The sequence below is a fragment of the Dicentrarchus labrax genome, unplaced genomic scaffold, assembly GCF_905237075.1.
Source record: "Dicentrarchus labrax unplaced genomic scaffold, dlabrax2021, whole genome shotgun sequence".
NCBI lineage: Eukaryota > Metazoa > Chordata > Actinopteri > Moronidae > Dicentrarchus > Dicentrarchus labrax.
The window spans coordinates 21,292,225-21,306,760 of NW_026136722.1; the positions used below are offsets into that span (position 1 = coordinate 21,292,225).

The following is a 14,536-nucleotide window of genomic DNA, read 5'->3' on the forward strand; positions in this document are numbered from 1 at the left end:
GATTTGCATGGTCAACTTGATGTCATGTCTCCACAGCCAGATTTTCATACAGCACAAATGGAAACCAGTGTCTGAGATGTACCGTATCCCAAAAACCATATGTAGTAAGAGGGCCACTGCAGCTAGAATCTGCTAAACAGGACTACAGCAGGTGAACACATTATAAACCAATAATCACCATGAAACGTCCACAGCTGATTTTAAGACAATTCTCTTTTTGTATTCAGGTTTTCTGAAACTATATTAAAATATGCAAATTTGGCAGCCTCTACTTAAAATGTGTTAATTTGCATTTATTTCAAGAATAGAAGTGAGAATTGTTTTCATTTTGTTCACACATTGGAGTCAACATTTTTACAGAGGGAATTTGGATATCTTCATTTAGCAGAAAATTATGGTAAACAGCCATTTAAAAAAATGATGGCCATGTTTTTATTAATAAAATCATCAAGTCATAAAAATGGAGATATGAATGGTGTATGACGATAGCCCTCTGTAAAAACCTTCAGAATAAAGAATAAAACGGGAAGGTGTGAGGTTTAAATATGTTGAAAATGTTTAGTAAAATAAACAAATGCTTTGTATTTCCAAAAGTCTGAAGAAGAAATGTGGAAGAAAAATAGCTCAAAATTGACGTGAGAGGAAAAAAACGGTTTTGTGTGTGTGTGTGTGTGTGTGCGTGCGCGTACGTAGATAGTGATTATATAGTGTTCTTATTATACAGTCAGTACGTAGTGAAGCTGCTGCGTCTGCCTGTGCTGCCTGATCCTCACTGTAGCATCTCGGTCCTCAGTCCATCGTCTCCAGTCTGCTGACCGTATCATCCTAAAAGATGGACCACGCCTCGCTGTAAGCCCCATTTTCTGCTCATCTACGCAATTTAAATAGGGGAGCAGCCTGGACGCGGAGGAGCTCACAATGATGTCCTCTTACTACCATCCTGCCAAGGAAGCCGACATGGCGGCCATGACAGAGCCGCTCTGTCTAGAAAGAGGTAATGCATAGTGAGCCGCACAGCTTCAGCATAATCTCCTGGCTAATATCAATGTATGTGTATTACTTAAACTGTGGCATTGTGTACAGTTACATTACCTAATGACATTGACCACAAAGAACGGTGTTTTGTTCTAACGTTATTATACAAACTACAAATATTTTTAACCTTATGTTTGAGATGGTTCGGCCTATCACGCGACCTATAGAGCGCCCCACGCTCGTTTCTTTCTCATAGTAAACGTCATTAGCTGGAATCCATTCACAGTGAGCCAGCTAGCGTTAATGTTCACATCCTTTATGGGAACATGCTCGGAATGCCCCTGCGCACGGGTTCCTATCGTACGGGCCTTGACAATATATGATTTAACTTGTGTGTGCTGCCGCACTGTGCAACGGTGTGAGTAGAGCCCGTGCCCCGGACGCGTTATAGGTGCGGTCAAGCACGGGCGAAACAGTCCCGTTACACGTTCGTTTAAATGAAGGAGGAGTAAACTGCACTGTCATTGTGATGTCATCTAACTGTTTATATGGCTCGTGATTCTAGGGGTGGAGCCACAGAAATAATCATGGGTTGTACTTTAAATACGGAAGCCCTAAAGGGCCATGTATTCATACATTTTATTTCCTCCGTTTTCCCGTGATAACAGTTAATTATCTCGAGATCTCGAGATAACAAAACTTTGTTTTCCTGAGATAACAATTCAACAATGAAATTCCATATTTGTACCTGCTTACCTGCCTTTGTTTTGGCATTTCTCCACATTGGTGCAGTAGAAATGCTTGATATTAAGTATGTTTTTTATTCATCATGGGCGCATGAAACACTTTAATGTAACATATTTTATTTGAAATGTAGGTTCGAATTATAGCTAACTGTTCTTGATACCTTTATTTTGAAAACCGGAAGTGAATACACTGTAAATTTAAGTGCGGCTGATTTGACCATGGATATCACCGTCGTTATCGTAAGATCTCAAATTAATTATATTGTTATCTCGAGAAAATTAACTCTGTATGAATACATGGCCCTTCCGTATTTAAATGGTAAATGGACTGTACCTATATATCGCCTTTCTAGTCTTCCGACCACTCAAAGTGCTTTTACACTACATGTCACATTCACCTATTCACCCATTCAAACCCAGTTGGCAACAGCAGCCATGCAAGGTGCCAACTACTCATCAGAAACAGAAAATAAGGGCATTCACACACACTCATACACTGATGCACAGCAGGGTTCAGTATCTTGCTCAAGGACAGTTAGACACAAAAATATTTTTTTACAATTTTGTTGGCTTCCTCTACAATTCAGTTACATCCTTGGATTCAATTTGCAACCATGGAAGATGGAAAAGTTTACATTCAGCAACTGGGAATATTCCATTACTTTTGATTTGAACAAAAACACAACGGGATTTTTATTTTAAACTGTGGTGGCCAGCAGCAGCTGCCACCCTTCTAGATCCGCCACTGTGTGTTTTGCCCATTGACAGGAGTTTATTTGAGGTATGGTTGCATTCCACAGTTGTCACCATGCTTTTAGAGGTGTTTCATGATCCCACATAGCAAAATTTGTCTGGCCAAGTCACGGCCCACACAGCCCACTTACACTCGTCCCAGATACAGCAATGAATTACAGTGCACATGTGGGCCAGATCTGGTAGCCAGTAATGGCCTATGATGACTATGGGCCTGACCAATTTAGCAGTTATGGGGTTTTTTTGTGAAGTGGGATGGTGGATTTATGAAAAGCCTGTCCTGCTTTAGTAAAATACACAGTTAAAACAACCAAAGAGCTAATAGAACAAGTAAAAGAAATTTGTCAAAAATAAGACTATAAAGTTAGTATGATTATTAAAAATGTGATCCTTAAAATATCAGGAAAATGAATCACTAATCAGTACTCACAGGACCTAATCTGCTCAAAATTCATTCAAATCTCTCATTTTACACAAATTTCCAACAGTTATTGTGTTTTGGTTAATTGTACAGTTGTTCTGTTATTATTGTGCATTGAATATAATGAAATATCCATAAAATATGTCACTTAGTCAGTTTACTCAAGGCTGAGAACCACTATTCTGTGGGCCCCTCCATGCATCCACGGCTATTTATCTTAGTATCTTTGTTGGCCCTCCTCACACGAGGTCGCTGTATACTCAGTATACTCAGTCACCCGTTTCTCCCAAGTCCTACACTCCTGCGCATTTCTCCCAACCCATTTTACCCAGCCCAAAGATTCTAACCAGTATTCCTGTACTGAATGCGCAAATGTTGCTGCGTCAGATCAGTTTGTGATCATTTTATTTCTTACAAATATGCAAAATATTGGCATAATACTAGATCTTAAATATAGGGCCCCACTACAAGACAGGACTTCATGATTTGGTAGGCGTCACCTTAAAGCTCTTTACGTTGTACTTTTTTATTGTGCTTTTGTTATCATTTGCAATTAATCAAAATACTTAAATGAATGAATTATCATTGCTACTCTGTTTTGTTGCTCACTGTGCAATGACAAAAGGAATAATAATATAATTATAATAATAGTAATTGCAAACCCCTGGGCCTGTGGAGCCCCCTGAGGATCTGGGGCCTTCAGGGACAGTTGCCTGCTTTGCTTTGTTGCTAATCCAGCCTGGTTTGTGGTTTGTGTTTTAGATGTGTGCAGAGTGATTGAGCTGCTGGACCGGCTGCAGCGGAGCGGTGAGCTGCCTCCTCCCAAACTGCAGGCCCTGCAGAGAGTCCTACAGAGCAAATTCTGTGCTGCTATCAGAGAGGTATGCACTTACAGCAGAGTGTGGGGGTATTTCCACATCTTAATATTTCCCTCCTAATGTAGTGAGGGTATGCACATGGTGTCACCATGGTTAGTCCAACACTCAGCATCTGCCTTTTGTGCACGTTAAACAAAAGCCTAGAATCTAAAGCATCCATTGCTTTTTACAGATCTTTTAACTGGGGTTCGCCATGTTGAACCACAATGTTTCTACAGTAGCCAAGAACGGACGAACCACACACTGGATCTAGATAGGGGGTTCGCATTTTTTGCGTGCTTGCAGCCATCATAGTTTCTCCTTCGCACTTGAAAGGGGAGGGTAAAGTGAAGAATTTGCACTCTTTAACTACACTGCTAGATGCCACTAAATTCTACACACTGGACCTTTAATTAGGGACCAAGCCAGCAACCGCTGGAGGTCCCTATTGTTTTTGCTCAATTTCTTCTTCTTACCTATTATTTTTAGCCCCCTTTGACTGCATTTTTGCCCCCTTGAACATATACGAAAACTCAATTTTATTTGGCAAAGTTGTCAGGCCTGGTGAAAATGGGGATATTAGATATGTCGCTTTTGGGTCTGCCACTAGGTGGCGCTACTATTCAGAAAAGTATTTTGACTTTTTTGTTACTTAATAACTCCCACATCATTTGTTGCACATTCAAAAACCTTATATCCACGCATTCGGTGAATGGAGTTGAATCTCCCCATATAGGCCACGCCCACTTCCGCCTATAATTTTTTTTCGTTATAGCACGAAATGTCCTTCAACTACTTTTTTGTGTTCCTCCTACACACTTTGTCCGATTCGCACAAAGTTTTTCATCTAGCACCTGGGGACCGCCCTGGCAAAAAAAGTAATTTGAACATTTTTTAAATTTCAAAAAATAAGGACGCTTTAAAATTAAGACTTCCTGTAGATTTCTCGTCAAAAAAGGAAGTGGACCATTTCTCCACATTGGTATGTCCGATTGATACCAAACCTGGGTCCATAGTTCCTCATGTCGTCCTTAGGCACCGTGCACAATTTCAGGCCATCACCGCTAGGTGGCGCTCTTTAAGATGAAGAAATTTATATCTCTGCAACGGCACGTGTGATTAAAATGAAACTTGGTAGGATGCTTGCCCATGGCTCCCTGAGGCTCACCTAAAAAGGAAAAAAAATCATGCCACTGGGTGGCGCTATGGTGGCAGTGTAAATCACTGTGCGGAGACCGTAATAGTTATGAATATGAAATTCACAGGACACATGTAGACTGGTGCTTGAAGCTCACATACCAAAAATGGTGTTTGTCATGTTTTTAGCGCCCCCTACAGGATTTTAAAAAAGCAGCGCCGGCGCCACATTTCACCGCTATGTACGAAACTTGGTAGGCACGTGTAACATGGCGAGACATACAAAAAAGCCTCTTGGACTCTAGACTATCGGGGGATTTCCCACGGTGCACTGAGCTCCTCTCTTCCTCTCTCTTTCTGCGCTCATTCATGTTCCATTAATGCATGTTACTATCTTCACTTCTTCCCCGGAGTTCTTGTGCTTTCTCGTCTCGCAGGTTCTTATCGATCCTGGTGGAGCCTCCTGCCATGGTCCTGCTAGATTTCCATTGCCAATACTATTGTTGCTGTGCACCTGTCTGTCTGTCTGTCTGTCTGTCTGTCTGTGTCTCTTTCTCTCTCCCTCTCTCTCTCTCTCTCTCTCTCTCTCTCTCTCTCTCTCTCTCTCTCTCTCTCACCCCAACTGGTCGAGGCAGACGACCACCCACCTAGAGTCAAAGGATCTGTCCTAGGTTTCTGCCTTTTAACAGGCAGTTTTTCCTTGCCCTTGTCGCCAAGTGCTTGCTCATGGTGGTACTGTTGGGTCTCTGTAATTAATGTTATAAAGAGTTTGGTCTAGACCTGCTCTATTTGAAAAGTGTCCTGAGATAACTTCTGTTATGAATTCGCGCTATACAAATAAAATTGAATTGAATTGAATTGAATTGGACCCATACCCCAAACCCCACGGGAAGTCGGCCATTTTGATTTTGACTTTCACTTTCGGCGAACTTTTCGCGTTGTATTTGAACGAACTCCTCCTAGGGAATTTATCGGATCTGCTTCATAATTTGTCAGTACAGTCAAATAATGGTGCTTGTTAAAGGTTGTGCTATCTACGACATTCAAATGGCGTGTCCGTCGCGTGGCATCAAAGTCAGCCATTTTGAATTCCGTGCTCGTTTTCTGTGATTTTTCGCCTTGTATTTGAACAAACTACTCCTAGGGAATTTATCGGATCAACTACAAATTTAATCAGCGCAATCTAAAGTCTTTCATGATTCAAATTTGTGCTATTTACGACATTCCATCAAACGGCGTGTCCGTGGTGTGGCATCAAAGTCAGCCATTTTGAATTCCGTGCTCATTTTCTGTGATTTTTCGCCTTGTATATGAACTAACTCCTCCTAGAGAATTTATCCAATCAACTTCAAATTTAATCAGCGCAATCTAAAGACATTCCGTCAAACGGCGTGCCTGTGGCGTTGCATTGAAATTCGACCATTCGCCATAAACAGATAGTACTCAACTTCAGTGTACAATGTCCAATCTCCATTAAACTTCACATATTCTGTAACAGTCCTAGCCTGAACATATCCTCACAACTTCAGTGTACATTATCTGATCAAAACAAAACTTCACGTTTGATAAGAGTCCCGCCCTGAACACGTCTACATGACAATATTCAGACGCAGTGATAGCGCCACCTACTGGCAACAGGAAGTATCACGTTTTATACTTATCATGTTCTACTCCAAGCAGGATGATCAGATCCAGCTGAAATGTACGTATAAAATGCAAAACATATTGTTGATGATATGTGATGACTGTGGTGAGGGCGCGTGTCTGTGGCATGGCGGGAAATTTTGATGTACCGCCACAAAACACAAATTCGCTATAACTTGAGTGTACATTGTCCAATCGGCTCCAAACTTCACTTGTCTGATAAGAGTTCTGCCCTGAACACGTCTACATGACAATATTCAGACATAGTGATAGCGGCACCTACTGGCAACAGGAAGTAAGCGCTGGGTGGCGATTTTGAGCTGATTTGTGGGACATTTTCATGTTGTGGTCCGCACGTGTTACAACAGCAGGTGATGCGGCCGCAACACACCCCGAGTTGCTCGGAGTGCGAGGTCCAGCCCAACGCTGCTTGCAGCTTTAATTATTAATTAATTCAGATAGATTGGTAGATAGATACTTTATTGATCCCTTATTGGGGAAATTCTTCTTTTCACTCTTTTTTATTCTTACACACACACACACTGAAATACTGAAATACACACTTCATGCACTGTGGACATGCAACAGGGAGAGAGATGGTGGAGTGATGGGCTGCCACGTTAGCAGCGCCCCATGAGCAGTTTCTTGAGGTTAGGTTGCCTTGCTCAAGGGCACCTCGGCAGTGCACAGGAGGTGAAACTGGCACCTCTCCAGCTACTAGTCTACACTCCATATTGTGGTCTGTGGTCTGTCACACTGAGCTACTGCTGCTCAACTAAGTAATGAAAAAAATATCATAATAAACAAACCAAATACAACATGTTAATTAAAGCTGCAAGCAGCGTTGGGCGGGACCTTGCACCGCACGAAACTCGGGGCGTGCTGCGGCCGCAGACCACAACATGACATTTTCACGTCACCCCACTCCCAAGCCCTCATCGCCAGAAGCTGAGGGAGACCACTCTACGTTGTCACACATTTCAGACACTGCAAATGACTAACACTTAGAGATAGAGATAGATAACATAGAGAGAGTCTTCACTGCGACAGGTGGAAATTCAGACGGACAGTAAATATTTGATTAACTTATGATCACCAATATGTATAGATTGCAGTGATGGAATATGAAGTCAATATGATAAAATCTGTAGGAGTTGGTTAAAAGTCCTGAAATGCCGGAAAGGGCATCACAGTGGCTGACTTTGGCGGCACGCCACGGACACGACCTTCAACGTACAGTCACAAAAAGCACGGTGTTCAGTCAGCACCATACTGTACCATACACTGTACTGACCAAATTTGAAGCAGATCCGATAAATTCCCTAGGAGGAGTTCCTTCAAATACAAGCCCAAAAAGTGAAAATAACCGCAAAATAGCCTACGACAGTGAAAATTAAAATGAAAATAGCCGACTTCCTGTGGGTTTTGGGGCATGGGTCCAAGAGGCTTTTCTGTACGTTTCGGCACGTTACACATGCCTACCGAGTTTTTTTTATACATATCGGGGAAACGTGGCGCCAGGGCTGCTTTTTAAAAATCCTGTAGGGGGCTCTACAAACACGACAAACACAATTTTTGGTATGTGAGCTACAGGCACCAGTCTACACATGTCCTGTGAATTTCATATTCATAACTATTATGGTTTCCGCAGAGTGATTTACCCGGCCACCAGAGCGCCACCAGGTGGCGTGATTTTTTTCCTTTTCAGGGGAGCCTCAGGGAGCCATGGGCAATCATCGTACCAAGTTTCGTTTTAATCACACTTGCCGATGCGGATATAAACTTCTTCATTTTAAACAGCGCCACCTTGTTGCGATGACCTGAAAATGTGCACGGTGCCTAATGAAGACATAAGGAACTCTTGACCCAAGGTTGGTGTTAATCAGACATACCAATGTGGAGAAATACCCCACTTCCTTTTTAAAAATTAAGAAGTGCAAATTTTATAATGTACTTATTTTTATATCAAAACTTAGTAAATGGTACTGGCTCGGTCCCATAGTTTCATTAGTGAGCTTTAGAGGTGTGGGATGGTGTGACAAACCAACCTATCAAACTTTGCGGACAGAGCCACCTAGGCCTAGCAAATATCCAATATTACCCCCCCCCATAAAAAAGGGAAGCAAAAAAAAAAAAAAAAAAATTTCCCTTTTTTTTTTTTTTTGCTCTTTTTTTTTTTTTTTTTTTTTGGGGTTGGGTTTTTTTTTTTTCCCTGCGGACAGAGCCAGGCTAGCTGTTCCCCCTTGTCTCCAGTCATGCTATGCTAAGCTAGGCTAACCACGTCCTGACTCCAGCTCTATATAACACATTGACATAAAAGTGATAAGAAAGCAAGTAGCCATGTTTCCCAGAATGGTGAACTATCCCTTTAACTGTTCACCCCTTGTTTGCTTTGAAAACTCGTATATCAAAGTACTAACAACGAGACCTCTTGGGCACAAAAATCACACCATCTCACCATGGCTTACCATCACATGTATTTGGAATCGTGATTTTTTTTAATTGAACCTGACAAGTTTTGTCAGGTTCAATTTGTTTGTTTTGAATGTTTGTAATGTCCATCATCTATGTATCCAGTGTGTATCGCTTTAATGCTGGTCCAACTCACCTGTGCTCTCCCCTGCTGTCCTTCAGGTATATGAACAGCTATATGACACTCTGGAAATTGTCGGAGGACCGGAGGTGCGAGCACAGGCAACAGCCAAGGTATTACATGCAAACTTATAACTAAAGAGCACTTCAGTAATGCACAAAAGGAATTATTTTAGAGATATCAGGCCATTTTATTTGCACAACTAGCACAGCAAACCAGTGTAAAGTGCTAGTTCCTGGGTGCACGGACTGTGGGTATGTCCTGGGGTTGTGCACTATTAGTCAACTAGTTGGTTACAAGTTACTGATCTCGCTAGTCGAGACCAGAAAAACTAGTCAGTTAAACTAATTATCATATTTTACAACATCGGTTAATTGCGTCTTTACGCAGCCACCCACCACCAGCCAGGGATACAGCCCCTGCAGGCGGCAGCCCCTCACCCCTGTTCTAATACCACCGTCATTTTTGTCCCACTTAACTTTACATCATCGCTGATGCCATCATCTGCGTTTGTCGTTTAGAAAAAGTGGATCCAGCCAGGGGTGGAGAGAATATAAAATGAAAACTTAAAAGGCATCATATATTAGGTTATCCCACAACCATCAATCAGCCAGGAGAGCAATCTCTCTCTTCATCTAATAACACAAATAGTGTCTTCATTTCATTTATAATAATCTATGGCGCTGTGTTATTGGCCATATGTTGCCAATTTTAGTAGTATCCCAATGTGTTTACTGACAGAAATGCCGATAATGTAACAAACTGACCCCACGTCAAATGCGTATAACCTATATCCTTCCTTATTCTGAGATAATAGATAATATAGGCTGTCAATCAATCAATCAGTCAATCAATCAATGACATATCAATTGTTTTCTGAGCATTTAATTACCTAGACTAGTCAACTAGTCTAAACTAAAATTTTCATTTGATCAACTGCAAAATTAGTTACCAGGAACATCCCTAGTGTCTCCTAGCTCCCCTGTTATTTTGGTTAGGCAGTGCAAAGTGCATTGTAGTAAACTAAAATAAAAATAAAAACTAGAGGTCAGAATAGTAAAACAACAAATACTTATTACTTTAGTAGATATACATGAGTATACAGGAGTAACGTTGCATAGGGATCATAGTGTACGTTTAACTGAAAGTTAAAAATGGTTGCCACATGCGTAGCTGAATGGCAGATCTTTTCCAACTGTAAATAGTACAAAACATCTGTGATCCAGTGTCCATATGTTGGAGGTGAAGAGTCCTTCCATTTACATGAGTCTTCAGGCCAGACATTAGCTAAAGGCAACAATATCGGTTTGAGCTCTGCTTAGGTTAACATCTGGGGGAGTTACTCTAAATAATGCAATGGATGGAGCAACAGACTGTCCAAAAATCTCCAGTGTGTAACATTATTTGTCAGAAATGGAATATAATATTCACAGGAATGTTTTCATTTGTGTTTATTCACCTGAATGTAGGTAGTCGGCCATGTTGAACCGCCATGTTACTACATTTTCCTAGAAGGGACAAACCAAACGCTGGCTATAGATAGGGCCTTTTGCGGTTTTGATATTTTTTCACAGAATGAGGGCTGTGGATTTCATTCCGAATTGCTTCCATTGGAAGTATGTTAGGAAGGGATTCCTTCCAGTATGAACAGGAGCACTGATTACAACAAGCTGTACAAATCTACACTGGTGCTGTTTCAGTGTACAGTTGGGTTACCCCAGTTTCAACCAAGGCACTGCCTCATTTAAATGAACCGCCCACTGTGTACTGTGTGCTGTACCACACAGATGAGCAACGTCGATGTCAAGGTCAGGAAAATATAAATTCAGGAATGTAACTGGAGATGAAAGGCACACAAACTCATTTTATAACCATTTTCATGTGGAAATATCACACTGATCATACAGTGTCCTCCTGACAGGCCACAGTGGCAGCCTTTGCAGCCAGCGAGGGCCATGCCCACCCAAGGGTGGTAGAGCTGCCCAAGACGGAAGAGGGCCTGGGCTTTAACATCATGGGGGGCAAAGAGCAGAACTCCCCCATCTACATCTCCAGAGTGATCCCTGGGGGGGTGGCTGACCGCCAAGGAGGGCTTAAGAGAGGAGACCAGCTGCTGTCTGTCAATGGAGTGGTAAGACTGAAGCACACTGAGAGGTTAATTTTAATGCCAGTTTTAAAACAACATTAAAAGGATAAACCATGAATCTTCCCCAGTTGAGAGTTAAGAATTTCATATTAGTTTTCTGAGATTGCTGGTTTAAATATGCAAATGAGGCATTGTCTAATTTCAATGTTCCAATTTGCATACATTTCCAGGAAATACAGGAATGTGAACATTGAAGACTTGCATAACATGATATACGCATGTGTTTTATATCAAAAGACTTAAGCTATCTATAGAATAAGGGAATATTTGTCCTGTGTGTAGTCTGATTTCTGAAATTATTCAAATCTCTTGTGAAAACACACCTTTACTTGTGTGGAACAATTGTTTTGGTGCTTTGAATGGGTTCTAAAGTCTTAAGTTCACAAAAATAGTGGAGTATTTAAACTTAAGTTAGTTTCTTACCAAAGACACCCATCAATTAGGCACGCTGAAAGGCAGACATTGCTCTCTTCTCTTCCTCTTAGCGCACTGTAACCACGTACGCTATTACAAGAATATAGATGCGGAGAGACTACAGATCAGACAGTATCGCAGAGATATTAATAGAAACATTGCAAAAAAGAGCCAGCTCATTTGTCAATTCTCACCATGTTTTTGGTTATAAAATATTCCACAAACCAGGCCTCTGTAAAAAGTTTCAGAATGTAGATAGGAATAAAACTTAATGGTTTTGTGTATGTAAGTGCTACTGAAGTATAGATTTCACAGACAAGGTAAAAGTGTAGTAAAATAAACACCTAAATGTGTATTTTGGGCATTTTATTTCCACTTGTCTGAAAAAAGACACAATTGCCCAAAATCTCAAAATTGACCAGTGTGTTTGCCTGTAGTGTTTTGCCTTGATATTCACGCTCAATGTAAATACTTGAGGTTCTAGATGATTAATGATAGCGGAAAAAATATCAGCCCCAGTAGTGACTGATATGAGTGGCACCCTGCAGACCTTTGGTCCCTCACAGCATGCGGTCTGAGATTCTTGTGTGTTGGTGTGATGCAGAGCGTTGAGGGGGAGCACCATGAGAAGGCGGTGGAGCTGCTGAAGGCTGCCCAGGGTTCAGTCAAGCTGGTGGTACGTTACACCCCAAAGGTCCTGGAGGAAATGGAGGCTCGCTTTGAGAAGATGAGGAGCGCCCGGAGACGACAGCAGCACACCAGCTACTCGTGAGGCTGCTCGTTAGTCTGCACCCCGTCACCACTGTTAATATATGTACGGGTACACACTGTCAGCGTGTGCCAAGTCTATACTACATGTTAATTCTAAACTACTTGTAGTACATACTAATCATCACAGCATATAGTTTCAGTGATTAACATATTGAAAATCATCATACTGCAACAATACATACTGGAAGTTCTCTCCTTGGGTCTGTGTGGGTTTTCACTTACAATTCAAAGACATCCAGGTTTGATGCATTGGAAAGTCCAGACACCATTTCCACTTGTCTTATAATGTGATCTGTTTTAGGATACATTATTGGAATAATGATATCTGATCACAGACCTTTGCAATTACACCCGCTCTTATTAAGTGCCCCATCTTTCCCAATTCTGCCTCCATTATGATCAGATCTCAGTTTACAAATAAGATAGGTGGAGAGCTGGCACACTTGTCTCTGGTTAAGGAAAGACTAGGAAGCACTAAGATATGCAAGGTAAGGGTGTGGTGATGTTGATGAAGACAGCTGAAAGCCTCTGTAGTCAGAAAGTAATCAATACAAGCGGGCCCCTGTCTGCCAAGACACTTCTGAAGTGATGTGGCTATATGGGCTCTAGAAGTGCAATATATGCCCCATGCATTTACAATTGCATTATAACATGTATTATTCCTGATCCAGATACAGATATATGATCTGTATCTGGATGTGATCACATATAGGTGGAAATGGGGCCTAAAGAATGTGTGTTAACAACGTAAGAGCGATCACCATTTACTTAATGTATGGTTAGATGTTCTTCTCATAGCATCCGCAGGGACGTTCTACACAAGGACTAGCACTAGCAACATGGTACTTTAGCTGTGGTTTAGTGATTATTATGGTGGCCGTATGTCTCGGAAGTTATTGCAGTATAGTTTAGTGCATGCAGCGTAATGCTCTGTCTCTCTTCCTGCAGATCTCTGGAGTCCAGGGGTTAGCTGACCCAATGCCTCCATCCAACTCATCGTCCAACCCTCCTCACTCTTCTGTCCCAGGGGGAGGCGAGACTGTAGATGAGAAGCAAAAAACCAAAGTAGCCTGCCAACACCTGTTACCTGAACTTGTTCATGAAGCCAACACTGCAGTTTAGGATTTTGTCCCCTCCCTCTTTACCCATTTCTTAGAGAAATGCAGAGTAAGCTTATTGTCGGACCATGCCTGTAATTTTACCTCCCCAGTGTGAAACCATCCTGTTACATAAGGGCAACACATTCTCTTTAGTGTGGCTTAACTGGAACCTTACTCTCATGTTTTACTTTTGCATTCTCATGTAGTGCACTGCACTCCTCAGCAGTGTCCACTGTCTGCAGTTAGAGCTCAGTAGCAAAGGAAACGTGTTAAAGCTGACGGATGTCCCAGCTAGAGGGCTAACCATTAGCATTATGAAGAACTACAATTAAATCAGTGGCTGGCAGGGGCCATCGTAGTCCAGGTTTTGAGAATTGTTTAGTATTAATTTATTTGTGTATTCATTTATTGCATAATTATTTGTGAAATAAAGTCTAACTGTGTAAACTAAAGGCTGGCTTTCTCAGACATAACAGGACTTTTGCTGGTTCTGTTTAAGAACTGAGAGATTTGTTTGCTAACAAACTTGTTTCTTTTTTCTGAAACACTTACAGTATGTCTATACCATAGTTTGATAAGATACTGTATCTAGAGACTATAAAGAAAGGAACATCATCATAGCATGACTCAGATTGGATACACAGGGTTAGATGACACTGTTTGTGCTTGGGAAAGGGACCAGTGACAAATGTGGGAGCTGTGGAGTTAAAGAAAACAAACACATTGTATTGCACCAAGCAGAAAGAGAACGACTGCATCATAAAGTCTGAGTGGAATCTAGGTAGAATTTAAGAAATGGGGCACCCTGATACCTCACCTGGTAGAAAATGCTAACCCCCCATGTACCGAAGCTGAGTCATTGCTATAGCGGCTGTGGGATTGACTCCGACCTGTCATCCCCTCTCTGTCCCCTTCAGCTGTAATTATATGTATGTACCCATACATATAACAGTTACATACATACATATGTAGCATGATG

At 41.6% G+C, this 14,536-nt stretch overlaps 1 protein-coding gene across 3 annotated transcripts; it reads left to right on the top strand.

Annotated features, from left to right (window-relative positions):
• The first annotated feature begins 10 nt into the window (after nucleotides 1-10).
• lin7b (lin-7 homolog B (C. elegans)) lies at nucleotides 11-14,009 on the top strand. Of its 3 annotated transcripts, XM_051387047.1 has the most exons (7): nucleotides 11-151; nucleotides 794-994; nucleotides 3,658-3,776; nucleotides 9,168-9,239; nucleotides 11,048-11,257; nucleotides 12,291-12,454; nucleotides 13,406-14,009. In XM_051387047.1, exons 2-7 carry the CDS (start codon nucleotides 919-921, stop codon nucleotides 13,425-13,427), a joined length of 663 nt encoding a protein of 220 aa, XP_051243007.1. In that variant the 5' UTR covers nucleotides 11-151; nucleotides 794-918; the 3' UTR covers nucleotides 13,428-14,009. The 3 variants fall into 3 exon arrangements, with proteins under 3 accessions (XP_051243007.1, XP_051243008.1, XP_051243006.1); XM_051387048.1 differs by lacking the exon at nucleotides 11-151 and having other exon boundaries at nucleotides 716-994; nucleotides 12,291-12,500; XM_051387046.1 differs by lacking the exon at nucleotides 11-151 and having other exon boundaries at nucleotides 718-994.
• Nucleotides 14,010-14,536: the final 527 nt, after the last annotated feature.

Excerpts from the sequence above, each read along its gene's own strand:
- lin7b (XM_051387047.1), top strand. The coding sequence starts at position 919 with ATGATGTCCTCTTACTACCATCCTGCCAAGGAAGCCGACATGGCGGCC. Across the intron at positions 995-3,657 it reads GCCGCTCTGTCTAGAAAGAG|ATGTGTGCAGAGTGATTGAG; the intron begins GTAATGCATAGT and ends TTTGTGTTTTAG. Across the intron at positions 12,455-13,405 it reads CAGCAGCACACCAGCTACTC|ATCTCTGGAGTCCAGGGGTT; the intron begins GTGAGGCTGCTC and ends CTCTTCCTGCAG.